Source organism: Geotrypetes seraphini, chromosome 1 (assembly GCF_902459505.1).
Source record: "Geotrypetes seraphini chromosome 1, aGeoSer1.1, whole genome shotgun sequence".
In the NCBI taxonomy this organism is placed as follows: Eukaryota; Metazoa; Chordata; class Amphibia; order Gymnophiona; family Dermophiidae; genus Geotrypetes; species Geotrypetes seraphini.
In genome coordinates this window covers 113,020,839-113,045,468 of record NC_047084.1, presented here as the reverse complement: position 1 = coordinate 113,045,468, position 24,630 = coordinate 113,020,839, and the positions used below count along the sequence as shown (strand labels likewise).

Here is a 24,630-nt window from a genome sequence, read left to right as displayed (position 1 = left end):
AAAAATATTTTCTCCTCTTTCTTTTAAAGTCGTGTGGTAGGTCAGTCAATTTAAATAATAATACGATCATACCCTTAATTCATTTATGACCAGCTTTTTTTTGAAAAGCAAAACCGAATTTTCGGTCAGGAGCAAAAGATGACAAAACCCATCAGAATGCATAAGCGGAAGAGCAAAGAATTGGAACGAGTCCAGCTCTTTTCCTGTGGACCTCGGAGTGTCCACAGCGCCTCCTCTCAGTAAGCTCACGGGAGCAGGCTCCTTTCTGAGGAAACGCCCCACCCGAGGGCACCGGGGCTCCTCCCTCTCTGCACGGGGAGGAGGAGCCGCCCGCACTCGGCTCCGGGACGGCACAGGAGCGGCCACGGCAGGCTGAGCCACTCGCGGTAAGTTCGCCTTTCGGACACTCGAGAGCCGGGGTCACTGGGTGGTGTGGCTGGCAAGCGAGCAGCCCCTGCTCCCGAGAGCTTACAATGGGTGGGAATAGGCGACTAAAGTCATGAAAAAGCGACTTCCTAAAACTTGTATTGCAGACTTCTTGGCTAACAGAATTCATGAAAACCTCCTTCTTGGTTTCTGCTGACTTTAATCTTTTTTTTTTTTTTTTCCTGGAGATGGTCATATACCTTAATGCAAAAACAAGTCAGTTTTTACAGGTAGGGAAATATTTACTTGATCAGCAGAAAAAGAAATGTGCATTAGTCAACATCATTGTGTCTAATGAGATCAAAGTAGGAAATAATGGATTTATTCAATTTTCTATTCTGTTGAATGATTTACATGAATGTATTCGGGTACTCAAGCATTTTTCCCTGTCTTTCCTGGTGGGCTCACACTCTATCTAAAGTACTTGGGGCAATGAGGGGATTAAGTGACTTGCCCAGGGTCACAGGGAGCAGCGGGGGTTTGAACCCACAACCTCAGGGTGCTGAGGCTGGACCTTTAACCAATGCACCAGTCTAGAAATCATAATGTAGTAAATGAGAGCCAAGTATAGGACAATGAAGCCACTGTGACATCACTAACGAGATTGGCTCTTATTGGTGGAATGAGGCATTATGACATCACAATACCAGCTCTGGTTATCAGAGGCTGAAACTTTTTCACTATTTATTTGTTCTGTTTTCTATACTGTTATCCCAGGGGAATTCAGAATGGTTTACATTAATTTATTCAGGTACTCGAGCCTTTTCCCCTGTCTGTCCCGGTGGGTTCTCAATCTATCTAATGTACTTGGGGCAATGGGGTCTCAAGGAGCAGCATGGTTTTGAACTCACAATATCAGGGTGTTGAGGCTGTAGCTTTAACCACTGTGCCACACTCTCCCCGTAAGAGTGAGACCGAGGTCCATCAAATCCAGTATTCTGTTTCCAATAGTGACCAACCCAGGTCCCAAATACCTGGCAAGATCCCAAAGAGTAAACAGATTATATGCTGTTTGTCCTAGGAATAAGCCGTTTTAATGGCTTATGGAGTTTTGGTTTAGGAAATTATCCAAACCTTTTTTAAACTCTGCTAAGCTAACTGCTTTCACCACATTCTCTGGCAATGAATTCCAGAGTTTAATTATAAGTTGAGTAAATAAATATTTTCTCTGCTTTGTTTTAAAACTACTAGTTACTGAGGCCTAGATTCTTTTAAAAAACAACGGGCTGCTCTCACAGCTGTTCTGGTAGCAAATTAAAAAAGTGAGTCATTCTCCAAAAACGCTCATGTAAATGAGGTTAGCAGAGAGGCACAAGCGCAGTAAAAAAGCAAAAACAAACAAAAAAAACCTAACACATCAACAGTGGGAGAGATGTTCAATCTCTCCTGCTGCCAACCAACCCCCCCCCCCCCCTCTGTAGCAGTGGGAGAGATGCCCACTCTCTCCCGCTGCCGAGTGAACCCCCCCACCAGCAGCGGAAGAGATGCCCATTCTCTCTTGCTGCATCACAACCCCTCCTCCTGCTTCCGACCCCTCTCCCCCATAATTAGATGGCTGACTGGAGGGACGCCTACTCCCTCCAGCCAGCTGGCCCACCTCTTCCAAAATGGGCCTTCCCCAGAGGAGCCTGGGGTTCTGATTGGCCCATGTTGTTTAAGGCCAAAGGAGGGACCTTAGTCACTTTCCTGGTGCATCCAGGGAGAGGCCTGAGGCTCTGATTGGCCCAGGTTGTATATGGCTCCTCCTATGGGAGGGGCTTTAAACAGGCTAGGCCAATCAGAGCCTCAGGCCCTTCCCCGGTGCATCTCAGGGGAGGGGAAGGCCCATTTTGGAAGAAGTGGGCCAGCTGACTGGAAGGAGTAGGCATCCCTCTGGTCAGCCATCTAATTAAAGGTACAGGGGGGTGGTCACTTGGCAGCAGGAGAGAGCGGGCATCTCTGCCACTGCTGGGGGGGGAGGGCGCTTCTCAAAACGGCTCAGCAGTCTCTGACATTGCCGTGCCGAGGTTTTAAGCAGCGCTGTCACTGTCCCGGCACCTCTGAACTAGTCGCTGATTTTTGTCGCCAAAAGCTGACTCCGCTCTTGGAGAATAGCTGGGCGATTTTAAAGAATACACTGGAGTGCTCATTTTAATACGGAATAGCCTATTTGCATGTCAGTGTCGGAGACTTCTAGAAACTTCGTTGTGATTATCTGATGCTAAAATGCGAGAATCTGGGCCTTAGTAGCTTCCTTGCATGTCCCTTTTCACATCTACCTTTTCACTCCACTCGGGTGTTTTATAGGCCTCTATCATATCACCCCTGAGCCGTCTCTCCTCCAGCCTGAAGAGCCCTGGCTTCTTTACCCTTTCCTCATAGGGAAGTCGTCCCATCCCTTTGATCATTTTTGTCACCATTCTCTGTACCTTTTCTAATTTCGCTATGTCTTTTTTTGAGATGTGACGGCCAGAATTTCACTCAGTATTTGAGGTGCATCCACACCATGGAGCAATACATGGGTACTATAACATTTCATCTTTGGTTTCCATTCTTTTCCTGATAATTCCTATCATTCTATTTGCTTTCTTAGCTGTCACTGCATACCAAGCTGAGGGCTTCCACATACAGTGAAACCTTGCATTGCAAGTAACTTGGTTTGCAAGTGTTTTGCATGACAAGCAAAACATTTTATTAAATTTTAACTTGATATACAAGCAATGTCTTGCAATACAAGTACACACAGTATACACACATCACAACTGAGCCGATGGTTCTCTCTCTGACGCTGCGGAGGTGTAGTGACTGTTCTAAACGAGCGAGGTCTTGCAATATGAGTACGTATAGTATTTTGTATTAAAGCTTTTGGGTTTGGAACGAATCGTCTGAGTTTCCATTATTTCTTATGGGGAAATTCCCTTTGATATATGAGTGTTTTAGATTACAAGCATGTTTTCGTAACAAATTATGCTCGTAAACCAAGGTTTTACTGTATTTATTTTTATTTACTGCCTTTTTCATGAAGAGATTCACCCATAGCGGTTTACCATACACTAAATAGCAATCAGGTACTCTTAAATATTTTCCCCATCTGTCCAAGCAAGTTCACCTGGGGCAACTGAGGGATTAACCCCCTTTTACTTAGCCACATTTCTTCTCACCAGCTGCGGTGATGCTAGCTCTGACGCTCATATGAATCTGTGAATGTCAGAGATAATACCGCTGTGGCTGTCGATAAAAATGCCTAATGTGGCTTCTTAAAAGGGGGGTAAGTGACTTGCCCATCCTATGCAGTGACTCCTAACGTGAAATCCTGCATTACGTAGATGTAGTTCAGGTTCCTCTTTCCCACGTGCATCTCTTTGCACTTGCTCAAGGAGGGAGAGAGGCGCTATATCGGGGGGGGGGGGGGAAGGTGGTGACCAAAATCATAGGCGCGCTGAACTGCACAGAGAGAGGTACAACAGCGGAAGAAAAAGTGGGTGAAAATGTCCTTGAACAGGTGATTGGTGGCCCGTGTTAGAAACATAACATAGAAACATAGAAATAGACGGCAGATAAGGGCCACGGCCCATCCAGTCTGCCCTCCGCAATGACCCTTCCCCACCTAACTCAGTGAATAGATCTCACGTATATATCCCATTTGGCCTTAAAATCAGGCACGCTGCTGGCCTCAGTGACCTGAAGTGGAAGATTATTCCAGCGGTCAACCACTGTTGATAGAACTGTGATCCGTTCTGATGATCGAAGCTGAGAAAAGGAAGAGTGAGGCTAGAGGAAAGTTCAAGACGTATTTCTCTGAGAGGAGAGACAGAGAGAGATATGGAATCTAATCTAATCTAAGGCTTGGCTTTATATACCGAGTCATCATTCTAAGAAAGCTCGACTCGGTTACAATAATTAACTTAACAAATAAAACCCATAAAAAATAAGACTAAATTTTGGGAAATTAATTTTCAAAGTGTTTAGCAAATAAAGTAGTTTTTAAAGATTTGTGAAAAAATTGAAGTGAGCCGGAACTCCTTAAAAGAAATGGAAGATCATTCCAAAGTTGAGAAAACTTAAAAAGATCAGAGATGGACTAAAAATCTTGACTCCTTTAATCCCTTTTTTGGAAGGAAGAGATCATTTAAATTGTTGATTACCTCTTGCAAAGGAAAATCTGTAAACGTTCCAAGATAAAGGAGTAAAGATACCATATAGGATTTTCAAAACAACACCAGCACATTTAAATTGAACTCTAAAATAAACCGGGAGCCAATGGAGACTCTGGAGCAACGGAGTCACGTGATCAAATTTATGCTTCCCAAAGATCAATTTCGCAGCAGAATTTTGAATCAGTTGCAATCTATAAAGACAAGTTTTTGTGGTACTGAGGTAGATAACATTGCAGTAATCGAGACCAGATAATATAATTGACTGAACTAATATGGAAAAATGACAATGATGAAAGAGGTGTCTGACCTTCCTCAACAAAGGCAGGTTAAAAAAACATTTCTTGACCACAGAGTTAATTTGATCCTTAAAAGAGATAGAGGAGTCAAAGAGGACTCCCAAAACCTTGGCAGAAAACTCAATCTGTAAGGAGGATCCAGAAACCAAAGCTACAGAAAGGAGAAGACAATCCAATTTTGGGCCTAACCATAATAATTTGGTTTTAGTTGTATTAAGCTTCATCTGGACCGATTGAGCCCAGGCTTGAAGTTTTGATATACGTTGAACACACAAACTAACCTCGTCTACTGAAAAGGAAGGAGCAGAACTCGAGTTCATGACATGAAGGTATGGAAACAACATCGGTAAATGTAGTCTTCTCAAGAAGAGCGATGTGTGCATGGAAGAAACTTCCAGAGGAAGTAATAGAGAAAAAAGTAGTCACAGAATTCCTAAAGGTCTGGGATAGACGCATCTTAAGAGGATGGAAGAAAGCACTCAGTTAACCAGTTACAACCCTACTCCTTAATGGACAAGACTGAACAGGCCACTTGGGACTTTGCTTGCTGTAATTTCCAATGTGACCTGCACCAGTGCTCTTTCCAGAATCTTGTAATCATGATTTATAGACCTTGCTACTAGGCATCGCTTTTAAGCAATGACCACACTCTCCTTTCTTGGACTCCACTGACCTTGGGTTTGGGTGATGTATTGCTCTGCCACTGTGATCTTACTGTGCTATGTACTATAGTCACACACTGACCCTTTTCTTATGCTGGGATGCAGGAGTTTGTTTTTCCAGCCATTTGTTCAGCGCCCAGAGTGTCTCTGGGATCACACTGGACTAGTCATAGATGCATTTTTTGAGGTAGGTGGGTGGTGTGGCAGTAGTTTCCCACCCAACCAGCCCTAAACATCATAAGTTACAGGTTGGGACTGTTAATGGGTTTGGCGTTATATGCCATAGCTTGAAGGAGAGGTGTAAAGGTCAAGAAACTAAGACTCATCCAGAACACAGCCATCCGACTAATCTTTGGCTTGAAAAAATCTGACCACATCACCCCATACTACAAGAAACTTCACTGGCTACCTATCGAGGCCAGAATTATCTTCACATTCGGTTGCCTCTGCTTCAAGACCCTCCTCGGCACCGCACCCACCTACCTCCTGAAACACCTCGCCCTACAGGACAAACTCCACCTCTCTTGCAGAACTTTACTGTTCACATTTCCTTCTCCCATAGGATGCAAATTGAAAAGATTCTTCAACAGGACACTCTCCTTTCAAGCAGGGATTTGGAACAACACCTTAAGCTACCTAATCCTGAATGCACCAACATACCATTCATTCAGAAAATCACTAAAAACCCATTTATTCAACAAATTTATCTGATCCATCAAAGCCGCTCATCTCTCACCTCTTCTTATATGCTCCTTCTTCCTACCCTACCAACCCGCTCACTCAACTGTCTTCCACACCTTCCATAATCTAACTGATGTAACCGCGCTGTCCTTACAGCATCTCTTATTGTATACCGTCTTGAACTGAAAAGGTATGACGGGATATAAATAAAGCTATTATTATTATGAATTCTTCATGGAGGTTTATATTGAACAAAGGTGCAAATGCTGTGATGCGTATGTCATTACCGTGTTTAGAAATGCTATTAATGAGTTGGGATGTTTTGATTTATTCTAGCCTTGCACCACTGCAGGTTGGAGAATTTATATTTTTGTTTGAACTATGAAATTAAGACTAGTACAATAGCATCTTGACAAAGTCAAGGTTTCAAGGTTTTATTAAAATTTGATTTAATCGCTTACCTAATTTCTAAGCGAGTTTACAGTATATATATAAAAAAAAGCATGAACATAATAAAAATGCCATTAACAATACCATTAATACTTACCAAAAGAAAGCAATTACAAAGAAACATCAACTAATAATTGGCTTATTAAAAAGGGATAAATGAGACAGACAGACGGGAGACAAAAGGAAATTCAAATTCAGGGAAATAGCACTCCAAACGAAGATCAGACTTGTCCATGCACTTATTTTCTCAGTCAATTATGGATGCGAAAGCTGGACACTACAGACCAAAAGACCAAAAGAAGATTGACTCATTTGAACTTTGTTGTTGGAGAAGGATTTTATATGTGCCGTGGACCGCCAGAAGAAGTAACAAATTGATTCTGGAAGAGATCAAACCAACTATGCCACTCGAAGCCCAAATGATGACGTTTCGACTGTCTTATTTTGGTCACACCATCAGAAGAGAAAGATCACTGGAGAAGGACATCATGTTTGGGAAGATCGAAGGAACCGGGTGAAGAGGGCGACCTGCCAAAGCACTCTTTTTCCCCTGGAAAAAAGATATACGCTTAGATTCTTCATTTACTTTAGATAATGAACAAATAAACCAAGTAAGCTCCCTAAAAATATTAGGAGTCACAATTGATGATGGATTAACCTTTCACGAACATATTACAAATATAATTAGAATATCTTTTTTTAGATTACGTATGATTAGATCAATCGCTAAATTTCTAGAACCTAAATCTTTAAACATACTTATTCACTCACTCATTATTTCAAAAATGGATTATTGTAATGCATTATTATTTAACATCTCTCAAAAAGAGAAAAGACGTCTCCAAATAGTCCAAAACACAGCAATTAAATTAATACATAACTGTAAAAAATTTGACCACGTCACACCACTTTTTATTAAATCTCATTGGCTCCCTATCTCTCATCGTTTTACTTTTAAAATACTACTTTTAGTTTTTAAAACTTTGAGCACAAACGAACCTCAATTTATTAACAGACTACTTATTCCTTACTGTACCCCTCGCACATTAAGATCAACCAATCAAAATCTTTTAACAGTTCCTTCACTAAAAATAATTGGAACTCGTCGTACTGATATATTTTCTGTCATAGCCCCACAATTATGGAATAATTTGCCCCTGTATCTTAGAACTGAAAAGGATTTAAAGCAGTTTAAAAGTAGCTTAAAAAGTTTCCTTTTTAAGGATGCATATAATGTATGAAAACAATTTCCCTAATCTTTTATAATTCCATCTTTTTCCTTACTTCTTTTCCTTACCTCATGTTCTTTTACCTCACACCTTTTCTTTTATTATACATATGTAATTTTACCCTTCTTTCCTTATGTGTCTGTTAGTCTGTATAATTTTAACTTAATTTTAACTCAATTTTTATTTTTATTTATTTTTTATTTTTTTTTCCTTTTTAACATTGTATTAAAGTTTAACTAACCTTGTATTTGTATTATTTTTCTTGTTTCTGTAAATCGCTTAGTAAATTTAAATAAGCGATTCAACAAATTTTGAATAAACTTGAAACTTGAAACTTGGCTGAACACGTTGAACAGAACCATGGAGGATGACACTGGAGAACCTCACTGGACAAGCACAAAGCTGATTTCTTTTTAGATCTGTAATTCATCGAGACGCTAGGGCTCGAACATGAGTTGATGGCACCTAACTAACAACTGCATCTAGTCATTGGTCAGCCTACTGAAACAAACTATTGTCCGTACATAATATAAGATAACACTCCATTTGTATACTGCAAACATCTCACAGTTGTATATGGTTAACATTTTAAAAACCTGTGCATTGACAAAGAATTACATATTAACAATGGAAACATACATTCCATCCATATTATTCCCCCCCAATTGCTTAAATAAGTCAGGTTTTAATATTTTCCTAAAATGTCCATGATACAGATGTTTGTATTCTAGGGCCTAGTTTTTACTCCCAACTAGCAGCCTATAAATAAACTTGAGGCCTAGTTTTTAATACCAGATTGATTCAGTATTAGTTTGTGTATTATAAGATTGTGCCGAAGTTATGTAACTCCTAGGTAGTCATAGATCTCTCTTTCATTAACCACAGTGCTTTTGTTATCGATATGTATGGTACATAAGAGATGTCTTGGTACTGCTTTGGGATCTCTTAGAGGGAGGAAGAGATAACGGATGATGTGGAAGAGCAGACTGGACCGTCCATCATTTTCTCTGTGTCTGTGATGTAAGTTCAAAAGCAGGACTGGCCAAAATCTTTCATCCTTGGAACTGGGCAAGATGGCAGCTGTCAATGGAGCTTTAGCACTCGTACACCATGTCTTAGTGACAGGATCTGGAAGACGTAGGGCTGATGTTATGAACCAGGGCTACTTAACGCTGGTGCCGGATTTGGCTTCACGCTCTCAGCAGTAAGTAAACATCAAAAAACGTTTGCATATATTTGGCCCGAGACTCCCAGCCAACTTGCATATCTTGACTATCCTGTCATCATGGGCAGAAATTGAACAGCTTCCCCCACCCCAATGACCAGGAATTGGCTGATCCTGGGGTTGTGGAAGACCACGTGAGGGTGGCAGAGAAAGGGCGCATTGGGACTGTGACCCTAAGAGAATTACGGAAAAAAAAGAGGTTCTGATCATCTCCCCATCCCAACTGATGCAAAAAAACAAACAAACGTTGATCGTTAATCATGGAGGTGTCCATCCAACACGATTACTCATGGCAAGGAGTGCCAGGCAATCAGATCGCAGAAGGATAGCGAGGAACTCCAGAGTAACTTGTGTCAGTTAAAGAAATGGGCGGAGAAATGGCAGATGAGCAGAAAGAACAAGGAACACGAGTATAGAATGGCAGTTGCAACTCTGGGTAAGAGCGAACAAGAAAAGGTCCTGGGTGTACTGATAGATAGGACCCTGAAACCATCGGCACAATGTGCGGCAGCGGCAAAGAAAGCAAATAGGATGTTGGACATGATAAAGAATGGAATCACGAGTAGATCGGAGAAAGTTATAATGCCGCTTTATAGAGCAATGGTCAGACCACACTTGGAATACTGTGTCCAACATTGGTCTCCCAACCTAAAGAAGGATATAAAACTGCTGGAGAGGGTGCAGAGACGAGCAACGAAACTAGTAAAAGGTATGGAGAAACTGGAATACGAGGAACAACTTAAGAGACTGGGATTGTTCTCCCTTGAGAAAAGGAGACTGCGAGGGGATATGATCGAGACCTTCAAAATACTGAAAGGAATCGACAAAATAGAGCAGGAAGAAAAATTATTTACAATGTCCAATGTGACACGGACAAGAGGACACGGACTGAAGCTGAGGGGGGACAAGTCTAGGACAAATATCAGGAAGTTCTGCTTCACGCAACGAGTGGTGGACACCTGGAATGCTCTCCCAGAGGAGGTTATTGTGGAATCCACCGTTCTAGGATTTAAAAGCAAACTAGATGCACATCTCCTTACGAGAGGCATAGAGGGATACGGGTGACTAAAATTACGCCAGGTGTACACCTGGCTGGGCCTCTGCGTGTGAGGATCGCCGGACTTGATGGACCGAAGGTCTGATCCGGAAATGACGGTTCTTATATTTTTATGTTAGGAAATCTTGAAGTATCAAGAAATGCTGTCTGAGACTCAAAATAGCCACATAGTAAATGACGGCAGATAAAGACCCGAATGGTCCATCCAGTCTGCCCAACTGCACCCTCTCTTTAAATTACTGATTTAAAGTTTTCCTTTTTCTTAGATATTTCTGGGCCAGAAAGCCAGAGCTCTTCCCGGTACTGTGCTTAGGTTCCATCAAAGCTCACTCCAGCCCATCTTAACCATCCCAGCTGTCAAAGCCTTCCCCAGCTCCCACCATTCATAGCGATAACAAAGCATTGTGGCAGAAAGATACAGAAATATTTCCCATCATTCCAGGCGCCACAAGAATTTCTAAGCGCGCCTGGATAAATCGCTATGAATGTTACATCTTACGAATCCTAGAGGAAAGATCTCATTGACCCAATGCGAGTTTTACAGCAAGCGTTACAGTAAATTTGAGAGACTGAGACCACGCTCCACGTGCCCTGGCTTAGTTCATTCGTGTCATGGTATGCACAAAACCGACCCACTTGGAGAAATTGCCCCAGCGTGAAACTTTCCTGCCTAGATACAGCACAGAGAGGCAGGCACTGTCTTTACTGAAATCTACTTCTCCAATGCAAATAACTTGTATTTAATCTCAGGTTTTTCCTTCCACAGATGTCCAAGTGGTTTCGCACAAGGCTTGCTTTAATTTTAAAAAGATTTCACTTCAGCAAGAAAACATCTGGTTTCATAAGCCAAATTTGGAAGTTTGTCAATCTTGAGTTAGCCAATCTGATTGGCCATTATCTCATAAGTTCCCTTTAAATTCTTTGCGAATCCTGTTATTTATAGGAACTGTTGCCTTTTCCCAGGAAAGAGCTTAGCTGTCCTGGTACAAACAAACGCCGGGAGGTGGAGACCTTCTGAGGTTGTCTATATCAACCGGGTGTAAATCTATGAGAAGCAGAAAATCCAGCTTGAATCGCTGACCAGTGGAAAGTAGCTAAAACCAAGTTCCAGGCGCCCAGCGTGCTTGGACGAATCCCAAGCCCTTCTGCAGGAGACAAAAAAGAAATAGCCAAGAGTCTCCCTTTTTAAGCGGCTTTATTCCCAGTTGTTTATGGGAGCGGCTGTTTTTGCTTAAAAATAGATAGAGGGGAAAAAAATGACCTCCACGTCCTCTGAAAGAGAACAGATCCCAGTGCACAAATTTGAACAAGGAAAGGAGGGAGCCTTCATGTCTACTGCCAGCGAGTGAGTGAGCCCAGAATGGGGTGATGTTAACAGATACGCAGGGTCATAAGACCACCAACCTTGGGGAGAGATGTTTTGCACTGGGTCCAGCATATTTGTTATCAGTCTTTCAGAGCCAGACAGCCAAAGAATATCTGGAAGTTTCAGAAAACCTAAAAGGGGCTTCTGTTTCCAACTAGCCAATCAGAATATCTGGTTCAAGGCTCACAAACCTAGCGAAAAGGATCCTAAGGAATCCTCTAAAAATTAAAACAACAAAAAACCACCTCCGCATGAAAGAAACTTGGACATCTGCAGAAGGAAGAGAAATGAGATTAACTGTTCATATTTCCCCATGAAAGGTTGTGATGTGGTACAATATCATTCCGAAAGCAAAAATCCTGAATTCAGTGCGGACTTGTGGACGTGAACATCCAAGACTGCATAGTTTCCCTCCGTGACAGCCACAGAGAATCCCGTGACAAGATGGAACGTTCCAGCACTCGGACCCTTCTACGCTACGCACGCCTTAAAAATGTACTCTTTACTACATGGGTTTAATGCATATGAATATGCACATTAAAAAGTTCTCGCAAATTGTTTTACACAAATGTGTGAAAAAAATGACCTGAAAGAGAACCAAAAATATATCCATGTCCATCCCTGCTCCAGAGTTTCCCAGGTCTGCAGAAAATTCACACCTTCCCCCTGGCCACATCACCTGTAAGAGTAAAACGATCATTGAAAGAAGGGGCATGTTTCAGTCAGGAGTGGAGAAGGACACTGTCAAACTGTGTCCCCCGAAAAGATTCCAGAATTGGACTTGATTTTTAAGAATAGATGACATGTACATTGGTACGCAAGACCCTGTCAATGTTATGAGCGTCTGTGTGCGTAAGGATGCAACCGCCCAGAGAGGCATCATTCTTTGACGTGATTGGTCCTTGAAAACTAACGGCAAGTCATTTTAGTTTGAGTTTTCTTTTGTATGCAGTCGTTATCCTAACTTGAGCAACAAAGCAGTCGAGGCTTTGTTACCGTTTGGATCTTCTTTTCGTTGCGAACTTGGATTTTCAGCTCTGACAGAAATTAAATTGAAAAAAAAAAAGAGAGCGACTGCAGATGCTGGATGATGAAATGCGTGTTTGCTTGTCAACTATCGAGCCACATTTTGAGTTAATTTGCACTCAACAACAAGCACATCCATCGCATTGATTTGCAAGTCTAGTCCATCTACTTTAGTTTCACCGTTGTTACAATTACCTATAGAGAACTTTAAATAAATAACTCTCAAATGTAATTTTTTTGTTGGGTTTGCAATTTTATAATTTCAATATTAATTTGCCATAAAAAAACATTTGCTCCATTTAGTGTGACGTAGGGTTACCAGACGTCCAGATTTCCTAAGACATGTCCTCCTTTTGAGGCTATGTCTGGTGGTCCGGATAGCTTTTCAACTTTGTCCGGGTTTTGAAAAGTCTCCTGAATTCCTCCTTGCCTGACAAGAGCAGACAGCAGGGGGCAGGGCTTGGGCGGGAACAGAGCATTTACAAGGCGGGGATGGGCAGAACTGGGCAGGCCTGGGGGGCGGGTCTAGGGTGTCCAGATTTTCCAATTGGAAAATCTGGCAACCCTAGTGTGCCGGAGCTCAAAATGTTTGAGAGACACTGGAGTTGCAACCCAGGGGAGTCCCATCAGCTCCTTGTGATTTTGGGCAAATCACGTCACCCTCCATGGCCTCAGCTACAGCTCAGGAGCTGAAAAATACCTCCTCAGCCTAAGTGAACACCACTTCCACAGTTCTCAGGCTTCTATGAAATAGGTGGGACTGCCAGAGCCTCCAGGGGGTGGAACATGAATTTTAAGGGGGAGACTTTTTGCATAAACTTGCCTCCGACCCTTCCAGAAAAAAACCTTAGGTTATAGCAGTAACACTGTGCAGTCTCCTAAACTCGGAGGTGTCCAACCTGTCTCCCTCTCTCCCTCCCCAAAGTGTCTAGTATCTCCCTCCTCCTCTTCCCTTGTCCTCCACATAAACAACCCTCACTTTCACTGCTAGTGCACTGTCCCTTCAAGTTTTTTTCTGGCCTGCAGCTCCAAACAGAATGAGTGTGGCAAGCACAGGGCCTGCCGTATCCCACGCTCTCTAAAATTCTTGTTTTGGAAGGGCTGGGATGTAGCAGGCCTGAGCCACATGGATGTTCAAGGCCTCATACCAGCCATTCGAGCTCTGTGAAGCATAGCTCAGCCACTGGCTAGAGAATGACACAGGGCCAAATTTGTCCCCGTTCCCGCAGGAATTCAATTTCCCTGTCCATGACCCTGCGAGTTTTGCCGCTGTCTCTGTCTCTGCCCCTGCCCCATTCATGTAAACTCAGCCTTAACCGCACAAGTCTCGAACACTTATGACTTCAAAGCATTTGAGACTTGCACAGATGAGGACAGAGCTTAGGCATTGGTGGAATGAGGCATTATGACATCACAATCTGAGCTCTAGAATGTTGCTACTTAGGATTTTAAAGCATTTGAGGCTTGTGCGGAGAGGATGGAGCTTAGGCATTGGTGGAATGAGGCATTATGACATCACAATCTGAGCTCTAGAATGTTGCTACTTAGGATTTTAAAGTGTTTGAGGCTTGTGCAGATGAGGACGGAGCTTAGGCATTGGTGGAATGAGGCATTATGACATCACAATCTGAGCTCTAGAATGTTGCTACCTATGATTCTAAAGTGTTTGAGGTTTGTGCAGATGGGGACGGAGCTTAGGCATTGGTGGAATGAGGCATTATGACATCACAATCTGAGCTCTAGAATGTTGCTACCTATGATTCTAAAGTGTTTGAGGTTTGTGCAGATGGGGACGGAGCTTAGGCATTGGTGGAATGAGGCAGGGGCAGGAAAAGAACTCACTGGGACGGGAAAATGAGTTCCTGCAGGGATGGGGAAAAATTTGTCCCAGTGTCATTCTCTACGACTGACGTTTTCCATGTCATGGCTACCCTCTAAATTATGCCACACTAGGAGGGGCTTCGTTCTAATGTTCATTCTGCCACTGACCCTAATACTTTTCTTCTTTAGCCGCTCTGAGTTTCTGTTTTGTTTATTTCCTTTTTTTTTTTTTTATAATAATTTTTCTCTTTATTTTATGTCCAAGTGTTAATCACACACTTCTCTTTTTTCTCTCCTGGCTTCTTCCCTTCTCTTCTCTTTCAAACTTTCTCCTCCTTCTCCCATACAGAGGTTCATCCTTCGTTTTTTTCCCGCCTGTTAGAGGATTTAGAACAATTGCTTTTGCTTCCTGACACTTATGGGGAATTTAGGAGACATCTAAAAACATCTCTGTTTTCAAAGTATTTAGGCAGCTAATTCATTAAAATTTTATTATGTATTATTTTGATCACTTTAGTGACTCTAATTATTGGCTTTTAACTTTTTTAGTTCTATTCAACTTCTTTTATTGTTTTTTGTAACTATTGTAAACCGCATAGAACTTTACGGCCTTGCGGTATATAAACTGATTATTATTATTATTCATGTCTTTTCTGTCTGTTCTCCATCCCTCCCTCATCTCTCTTTCCCCACTGTCTTCTCCTTCTGCCCTTAAACTGCTTCTCCACCCCCTCAGTCCTTTATTTGACTCTCCACCAGCTTTGCCCCTCATAAGAATAGCCCCACTGGGTCATACCAATGGTCCAAGCCCAGTAGCCCGTTCTCCCAGTGGCCAATCCAGGTCACTAGTACCTGGCCCAAACCCAAGGAGTAGCAACATTCCATGCTACCGATCCAGGGCAAGCAGTGGCTTCCCCCATGTCTTTCTTAATAACAGACTATGGACTTTTCCTCCAGGAACTTGTCCAAACCTTTCTTAAAACCAGCAATGCTATCCGCTCTTACCACATCCTCTGGCAACGCGTTCCAGAGCTTAACTATTCTCTGAGTGGAAAAAAATTTCCTCCTATTGGTTTTAAGAGTATTTCCTTGTAACTTCATCGAGTGTCCCCTAGTCTGTCATTTTTGATGGAGTGAAAAATTGTTCTAGTCTGCTCAGGATTTTGTAGACTTCCATCATATCTCCCCTCAGCCGTCTCTTTTCCAGGCTGAAGAGCCCTAATCGTTTTAGTCTTTCCTCATACTAGAGGAATTCCATCCCCTTTACCATCTTGGTCGCTTTTCTTTGAACCTTTTCTAGCGCCACGATATCTTTCTTGAGATAAGGAGACCAGAATTGAGCGCAATACTCCAGATGAGGTAGCACCATGGAGCGATACAGGGCATTATGACATTCTTAGTCTTGTTAACCATCCCTTTTGTAATAATTCCTAGCATCCTGTTTGTTTTTTTGGCTGCCATCGCACATTGGGCGGAAGGTTTCATTGTATTGTCTACGATGACACCCAGATCCTTTTCTTGGGCACTAACCCCCAAGGTGGACCCCAGCATCCGGTAACTGTGATTCAGGTTACTCTTCCCAATATGCATCAGTTTGCATTTGTCCACATTAAATTTCATCTGCCACTTAGATGCCCAGTCTTCCAATTTCCTAAAGTCCGCCTGCAATTTTTCACAATCCACATGCGTTTTAACAACTTTGAACAGTTGCAAATTGAATCACCTCACTCGTCGTTCCAATTTCTAGATCATTCATAAATAAGTTAGATAGTACCAATCCCAGTACAGACCCCTGTGGCACTCCACTGTTTACTCTCCTCCATTGAGAAAAATGACCATTTAACCCTACCCTTTGTTTTCTATACGATAACCAATTCCATTTCTCTTCTTCCCAGACCTTCTCCTCCTCCTTCCTCATTTGCTTCTCCTCCTCCACCCTGTGTTACTTTCCTCCTCCTTCTATGTTACTTTCTCTTTCCAACTCCATCCTGTTCAGTAAGCTCTTTCTCTCTAGTGTTCCTCATCTTTTTCCCATTCAATCCCCTTCTCCAGCATCTGCATCGCATTTTGTTATCCCCACCTCTTACCCACCTTACGACCACCTGCCCTTACATAAGAACATAAGAAACGCCCTCACTGGATCAGACCGAGGTCCATCCTGTCCGGTGATCCGCACACGCGGTGGCCCATTTAGGTACTCCTTTTTGGAGACCCGGATTTACCGTATCCCTCAATATGATATGCAAGAAGGTGTGTATCCAACTTTCTCTTGAATCCCAGTTCAGTAGTCTCCTCCACAACCTCCTCCGGGAGCGCATTCCAAGCACCCACCACCCGCTGTGTGAAACAGAATTTCCTGATGTTTGTCCTACACCTGCTGCCACTCAGTTTCAGGCTATGACCTCTTGTCCGTGTCACCTCTGAATATTTCAGCAATGGTGCCTCCTGGTCTATTTTATCAAATCCTTTTAATATTTTAAAGGTCTCTATCAAATCCCCTCTCAGTCTTCTCTTCTCAAGGGTAAACAGTCCCAGCCTCCTGAGTCGATCTTTGTAGGTCAAATGTTCCATTCCTTTGATAAGTTTTGTGGCTCGCCTCTGCACTCTCTCCAGTATAAGGTATGGAGACCAGTATTGGACACAGTACTCCAAGTGCGGTCTGACCATTGTTCTATAAAGTGGCATTATGACATTTTCCGATCTACTCGTAATCCCCTTTTTAATTATGCCCAACATCCTGCTCGCTTTCTTCGCCGCCCCCGCACATTGTGCCGAAGGTTTTAGGGTACTGTCAATCAGTACCCCCAAGTCCCTTTCCTGTTCGCATTTTGCTAACTTCACCCCCAACATCCTGTACTCATGTTCCTTGTTTTTCTTTCCTAAATGCATCACCTTGCATTTGTTTATGTTAAAGTTCATCTGCCACTTTATCGCCCACGTTTCCAGCTGGTTCAGATCTTTCTGGAGGTCCTCGCAGTCCCTTTGAGTGCCAACCGCCCGACATAGTTTTGTATCATCTGCAAACTTTATTATATTGCATGTTATTTCCTCTTCCAGGTCGTTTATAAAAATATTGAACAAGATAGGCCCAAGAACCGAGCCCTGGGGCACGCCGCTAGTCACTTTCTCCCAGTCCGAGAAATTCCCATTTATGCTAACCCTTTGCCTTCTTTTTTCAAGCCATTTGCCAATCCATCTGTGTACTTCCCCTCCTATTCCATGGCTTAGTAATTTCTTCATAAGTCTTGCATGAGGGACTTTGTCAAACGCTTTCTGAAAGTCCAAGTAAATTATATCCACTGGTTCTCCATTATCTATCTGTTTGTTTACTTTCTCAAAGAATTGTAGTAAATTTGTCAAACATGATTTCCCTTTCCTGAAGCCGTGTTGACCAGCCCTTATTAGATTGTGGTCCTCCAAGTTTTGTACAATGTTCTCTTTAATTAATGTTTCCCCCTGCCTTGATATCAAATCATTGCACACTGTGCTATCAACGGACTTCACTCAAAAATGTGTCAATGTCCATATATATGCAAACATTTCATAATGAATAGTTTAGAGTTCAGATTTTAAAAAACTTATTTTTGACTTTACATTTCCATTTTCCTCCAGTGTCTTGTACAAAATATCCCCAGAATTTTTTGGGTGACCTCAGCTTCCTATAGCATCTTTGCTGGCACCTCTGAATGAGAAGGTTCAAAGCTCAATGAGTTGTCAATCCCTCGAAGGGCTACTGAACTTTAGGAAAGCAATAAAAACTTACCTCTTCACCTAATCCACCTGCCTAATGCCACATGGTAAAAAAAAGAAATGTATACTAAATGTATGTTGAAGTATAAGTTAAAATGAGCACTCTGTTGTAATTATGGCAAATTGTAATCCGTCTTGACTGTAAATTATGTATGTTAACCTGTCTTTTAGGAAATTAGCTAAACCTTTTTTAAACCCTGCTATGCTAACTGATTTCACCACATTCTCCAGAAACGAATTCTACATTGTGTGAAGAAATATTTTCTTCGGTTTGTTTTAAATCTACTACTTAGTAGCTTCATCGCATGCCCCCCCCCTAGTCCTAGTATTTTTGGAAAGAGTGAACAAGCAATTCACATCTACCCTTTTCACTCCACTTAGTATTTTATAGACCTCTATCCTATCACCCCTGAGCCGTCTCTTCTCCAAGCCGAAGAGCCCTGGCCGCTTTAGCCTCTCCTCATAGGGAAGTCATCCCATCCCTTTTATCATTTTCATCTCTGTACCTTTTCTAATTCCGCTGTATCTTTTTTGAGACACGGTGACCAGAACTGCACACTATAGTCGAGGTGCGGCAGTTGACCTTTCAGCAGTGCTCTAGGTTTATTATGTATTTTGGTTTCAAAAGTTATTATGGTTGCTTAGAACCCAGAAACTCTCCCGGAGACCTGCGTTCGTGATCAAATCCTGCAGATCTCGGTATAAAGGCCAGCCATTTTTTTAAAAAAAATTTGTTTTGAAGTTGGAAAATAAGGGTCATGTCTGATGAACTAGAAAGCCGGTACATATTTTTCTACAGTGCTCTTTCAGCTATAAGCAGCAGCTGCATCTTTAAGTGTATGTAAGAAACAGAAATAATTTTTTAGGTGTGTGGTGTATTATATAGCTGTGAAGACTCTTTCCTTGGTTGCAGGTTGTCCATGGAAGAGTGGCCGTGAAAACCGGACCCGGAGATGTCGCTGTTTAGTTTTAACTGTGGAAAGAAGAAGCCAGAAGGTAAGTTTCTGCTGTTCATGTGTTCTGCATCACTGTCCTGCATATACCAGCGGAAGTCCCTTCCCTGAAGGGCTGCTTAAGAATGACTGTTGGATTCATGTAGCATCCAGTTGGTATAGTGGACAACATGTGGCAGTGGTGGGAACTGAGATGTGTCTTGGGGTTAGCTGGAGAATATTCTTGCCTTAAATCAAATCATATACAGTACTTAATTCCACAGGTTGATGCATTTACATTGACCAGAGCTGTTTAGCAGTAAATAAATATCAGATACAGTTGCGCTTTGTCTTCCCAAGTTGCATTATGAACAAAAGAACATAAGCGTTGCTCCATTGGGTCAGACCGATGTCCATTTAGCCCATCCTATGTTTTCAACAATGGCTAGTTCAGGTCACAAGTACCTGACATAGTCCCCCAAAGTGGCAAGATTCTAGGCTACTTACCCCCAGGGATAAGCAGTGACTGTTCTCAGGACTACCTCCAGTGACGTAGAAAGGGGGAGCAGGGGGGGGGGTCAGACCGCCACAGGCACCATATTCTGGCACCTCTCCTCCTCTCTGTACCCCCCAAGTATCTCATAAGAACCTAAGAATAGCCCTATTAGGTCAGACTAATGGTCCATCAAGCCCAGTAGCCTGTCCTCACGGTAGCCAATCCAGGTCGCTAGTATCTGGCCAAAACCCAAGGAGTAGCAACTTTCCATGCTACCGATCCAGGGCAAGCAGTGGTTTCCCCTGTGTCTCTCAATAAGAGACTATGGACTTTTCCTCCAGGAAATTGTCCAAACCTTTCTTAAAACCAGCTACGCTATTGGGCGGAAGGTTTCATCGTATTGTCTATAATGACACCCAGATCCTTTTCTTGGGCGCTAACCCCCAAGGTGGACCCTAGCATCCGGTGACTGTGATTTGGGTTATTCTTCCCAATGTGCATCATTTTGCATTTGTCCGTATTAAAATTCATCTGCCACTTGGACGCCTAGTCTTCCAATTTCCCAAGGTCTGCCTGCAAATTTTCACAATCCGCATGCATTTTAACAACTTTGAACAGTTTAGTGCCATCTGCAAATTTAATCAACTCACTCGTTGTTCCAATTTCCAGATCATCTATAAATAAGTTAAATAGCACCAGTCGCGATACAGACCCCTGTGGCACTCCACTGTTTACTCTGCTCCATTGAGAAAAATGACCATTTAAACCTACCCTCTCTTTTCAATCCAATAATCCATTCCTAATCCACAACTGAACTTTGCCACCTATCCCATGAATCTTCAATTTTCTCAGGATCCTCTCATGAGGAACTTTATCAAAAGCTTGATTTTTTATAATCTGCCTTTATCCAAGGCGGCTCACAATTACACATACATAATTCCAATTTACACATCACTGGAAAACTACATACAACAGATTTCTGAAAATCTGCATATACTATGTCAACCGGCTCACCTTTATCCACATGTTTATTCACACCTTCAAAGAAGTCAAGCAAATTGGTGAGGCAAGATCTCCCTCGGCTGAACCCATGCTGACTCCGTCTCATTAAATCATGTTTGTCTACATGTTCCACAATTTTAATTTTTATAATTGTTTCCATTATTTTGCCTGGCACTGAAGTCAGGCTTGCTGGTCTGTAATTTCCCAGATCTCCCCTGAAACCCTTTTTAATAATTGGCATAACATTGGTCACCATCCAATCTTCAGGTACTAGAGACGATTTTAGTGACAGGTTACAGATCACTAACAGCAGGTCAGCAATTTCATGTTTGAGTTCTTTTAGTATCCTGGGAGGTATACCATCCGGTCCAGGTGATTTATCATTTTTTAACTTGTCAATTTGACTTAATACATCTTCCAGATTCATCAAGATTTCTTTCAGTTCCTCCACATTATCACCCTTGAAAACCATTTCCGGTTGAACAGTGGGAAGGCCTAACGATATCTTGGCTGGGTAGAATAAAGGCCATTAAAATGATGCTTTTGCCAAAATTGCTGTTTCTATTTATGGCCTTTCTACTCCCTTACCTTAAACTTGTTTTTTTTAAAAATTAAAACAAAAAGTCTATAGATATGTTTGGAATAGAAGATCTCCCAGGGTTCAAGCCCTAGCAATGCAACATCCTAGATGAGCAGGAGGTATGGCAGTCCCCGAGTCTTTCTCTTATCATAAAGCAGCACATCTGCAGATCCTCTCTGACCAGTTGTCATACTTCCCTAAATTGTGGGTGAAGTTGGAGCAGAGCTGGATTCCCTTGACACCTCTGTGGGCGGGGCCTGGTTACCTGTGTCCTCTCTTTGAGCTATCATTCAGTGGGTCCTTCTAGCAATACAGGGTCTCCTACAAGTTTGGTATGACTCAAATTTTCCCTGATAGAATCTATTTTCAGCAAACATCTTTGGGCTACTTGCCGGAGTTCCAACCGGCCCACATTGATAAGACTTTCTTGGGCTGGGGTAGACGGGGACTTTATACAATAGGTCAGTTGTAGAATGGGTAGTCCCTTTCCTGACATTGCAGGATGAATATGGTCTACCAGATGCTGACTCATTTAGGTATACACAACTGCGTACTTTTATAACTTGTTATGCGAGCGATGGCCTCGCTCTTGCTGAGACCAATCTGGAGAGGGCTTTCTATAAAGATGGCAGTAATATAATAATAATAATAATAACTTTATTCTTCTATACCGCCACAATCTTGCGACTTCTAGGCGGTTTACAATCAAGAGAACTGGACATTCAGTGAATTACAGTATGCAGATAGTCAGAGGAAATATAGAGTGCAGAGACTTTAAGAAGGCAAAATTATAGAAGTACAATTTGCTGAGCAAGTATAAGATATACAGTTTGGTAAGTAGAGGTGCTGTTTCTCGACTTTATTCAGCCTTGTTGAATTTTCATGATCCCATCTCTTATAATAAAGACAGATGAGAAAGAGATCTTCCGTTTACTCTAACACCTCAACAATGGCACTGCAACCTCCCCCATTACTTGATGTTTCCATAGCTAGCTACTTAATTGATAATGGGTACAAAATGCTGTTCCGTTGGTATTGTACTCCTGCCCGACTCCAAGCTTGGTACTAAGTGGGAAACAGAGGCTGCTGGTGAGATTGTGGAGATCAGGGTGATATGGTGGACGTGCCCAAAACAATTTGGAGATTAGGTTTTACACTAGTCCATCAGATTACCGGAGACCAATATCCGACACTTGCGGAATATTGTCTCCTGAATATTCGTCCAATAGGGGTTCGGCCCAGGGTCCATAAACTGGCCTCCTATATCTTTGTAGCAGCTAGACCAGCATTGGCCCGGGAATGGAAAAAACCTTCACCCCCCTTTCTAGAGGTTGTGTGTCGACAATTGGACTACATATTCTGGATGCTTAAGTTAAGTGTCTTGAAATCAGATCGACTGGCACTTTCCTATAAAATCTTTATATCTCGGAAGGAAGTTCATCAACAGCAATGATTTCCCTAGCTAGCCAACTACTGTCTCTCTGGCAAAGGGAGGAGGTTTCTTATGGCGGGAGGGGGGAGTTTGGGAATCATTTTACTGTTATTTTCTTTGCTGATCTATTCTGATTTGATGATTTTAATTCTCGCTGTGTACTTTTTCAAAAATGTTATGATTATTGTATATGGTCTATATGAAAATCTTTTGGCGCTTCTTTTGGATGAAGAGACGCTGTCGCTGACGCGTTTACAACTGTCCCCTGAGGAAGGCGATGGTATCGCCGAAACTTGGATCCTAGTCGGGACTTTGTCTTTTGGAATTTTGCTTATTTTAAACTTTGATACAAACTGCAAATAGAGGATTTCTGACCCTTCGGTTGGATTTGACATCTCCAGTGCCTCTTCTTGTTGGATTTTCTATATGAAAATCTTTAATAAATTAAAAATAAAATAAAATAAAATGCCTTATGTGGCAGAGATGTCTTCCTCCAAAAGCCAAAGCACTCACCTGTGGCGTAGCAAGGGTGAGTGGTGCATCTCCCCCACCCTCTTCTCTGCCCCCCTGCTCCTTCCCAACCTGCCCTGCCACACATGCACCTCCCCCCTTCCTATCCCCCATACCTCTTTAATTTTCCCGGCGCAAGCAGTATCGTGAACTTGTGCTCTCCCTCTGACATCACGTTCTAGGTGCGGAACCCGGAAGTGACATCACAGAGAACTGACACCGATGCGGGCAGCAAGTTCGCACTGGGTAAATTAAAGAGATACGAGGGAAGGGGCTCATGTGCGTGGCAGGGGGGTATTGGGAAGGAGCGGGAGGCAGAGAGGAGGACAGGTGCCACCGCCCCACCAAAATGGCACCCCCCCGCCCCTCTTTACTGTGCCACCGACACCCACTAAGCTTGGCAATTAGCGGCAATTGGCTTGGCAATTAGCCTCCGCTGCTGTCAACACCTTGTCCATACTCAGTATGGACAAAGGGCCGATGTTGGCAACTGGCGAGAGACTTTGCCGCTGAGTTTGGAACGAGTCCTGGCCGCCAGATGAGGAGGTCTTCAGGGGCACTGTTGCTGGCTGGGCTTGTGCCCAAAGCAAGTGGGCTCCTGCCAGGGCTATGGCATTGCACCACCTCCCAACCCTAGTCTGCTTGTCTGCCCTCTCCCGGTACCTGTCTCTTTGCCTATAGCGTGCTCTTCCCAAGCATTCAGTGTCCTGCGTGTCTGTCATAATCGGATTGCAAGCTCTTTCGAGCAGGGGCCGCCTCTTGCGTGTTCAACGTACAGCGCTGTAGTCGCAGATCCAGCAGGGATGAATTAAAAGCAGCACCGAGGGAGGGAAGCCAGACTGCCGTCGCCCACGCACAGTAAGTTTCAAGTTTATTTAGAATTTGATTGATCGCTTGCTCAAAATTCAAAGTGATGTACAACATTAAGATTACAACATTTGGGGAACAAAACGTTTAAAGGGGAAAGAGGGGGAAGGAAGTAGAATTTTTTGATAGCAAGAAAGACAAATAGGGAATAAACGACAGGGAGGGTGAAAACAAATCAGAGGACACGTAAGTGTTCAGACAGGAAAGTCGCTCTCCAGTGACTGCAGCTTACACAGGGAATCGATCTTTGAAGTAATAGCTATAAGTCTGTACCTCTCTCACTCAGTGGGGGCATAAACTCACGCTCTACCACCTGAGAAGCTGGAACAATATAGAGAGCTGGGGTTACCAGATTTTCTGTCCCTCCCCAGGCCCGCCCAGCCCCGCCTCCTCAACCCCTTCGCTTGTCGGGAGGGCATCTGCGCATGCGCTGGCGTGATGTGCATACATGTGATGTCATCGCATTGCAAAACCCGGACAAAGTGCCAGGTCCAGGGAACAACGGATGTCTGGCCGCCCTATGTAGAGCCTCTGCAGATTTTTAGCAGTCAGCACAGACACAAAGCAGGTCGCGTATTTTAAACACCCCGCACCCCCTGGAGCCCCAAACTGAGAGGCTGACGGAAAGAGCTCCTTGCAGTCCCTTGAGATTGTGTGACTCTCCTTTCGTCAGGGTGGTGGTGCCT

At 43.0% G+C, this 24,630-nt stretch overlaps 1 protein-coding gene across 6 annotated transcripts in view; it reads left to right on the top strand.

Annotated features, from left to right (window-relative positions):
* The window catches only part of LOC117356551 (phospholipid-transporting ATPase ID-like), a 209,143-nt gene that overhangs the window by 14,031 nt on the left and 170,482 nt on the right, over window positions 1-24,630 (top strand). For 3 of the 6 annotated variants that reach the window (XM_033935931.1, XM_033935912.1, XM_033935938.1), the window contains exon 2: window positions 19,039-19,121. The exons of 1 other annotated variant lie outside the window; for it this stretch is intronic. In XM_033935931.1, the coding sequence (XP_033791822.1) occupies window positions 19,079-19,121 (43 nt within the window). In that variant the 5' untranslated portion in view covers window positions 19,039-19,078. Of the gene's footprint in view, window positions 1-227; window positions 387-19,019; window positions 19,122-24,630 lie in introns of those variants that run through there. 2 more of the 6 variants (XM_033935921.1, XM_033935947.1) reach the window with 2 other exon arrangements.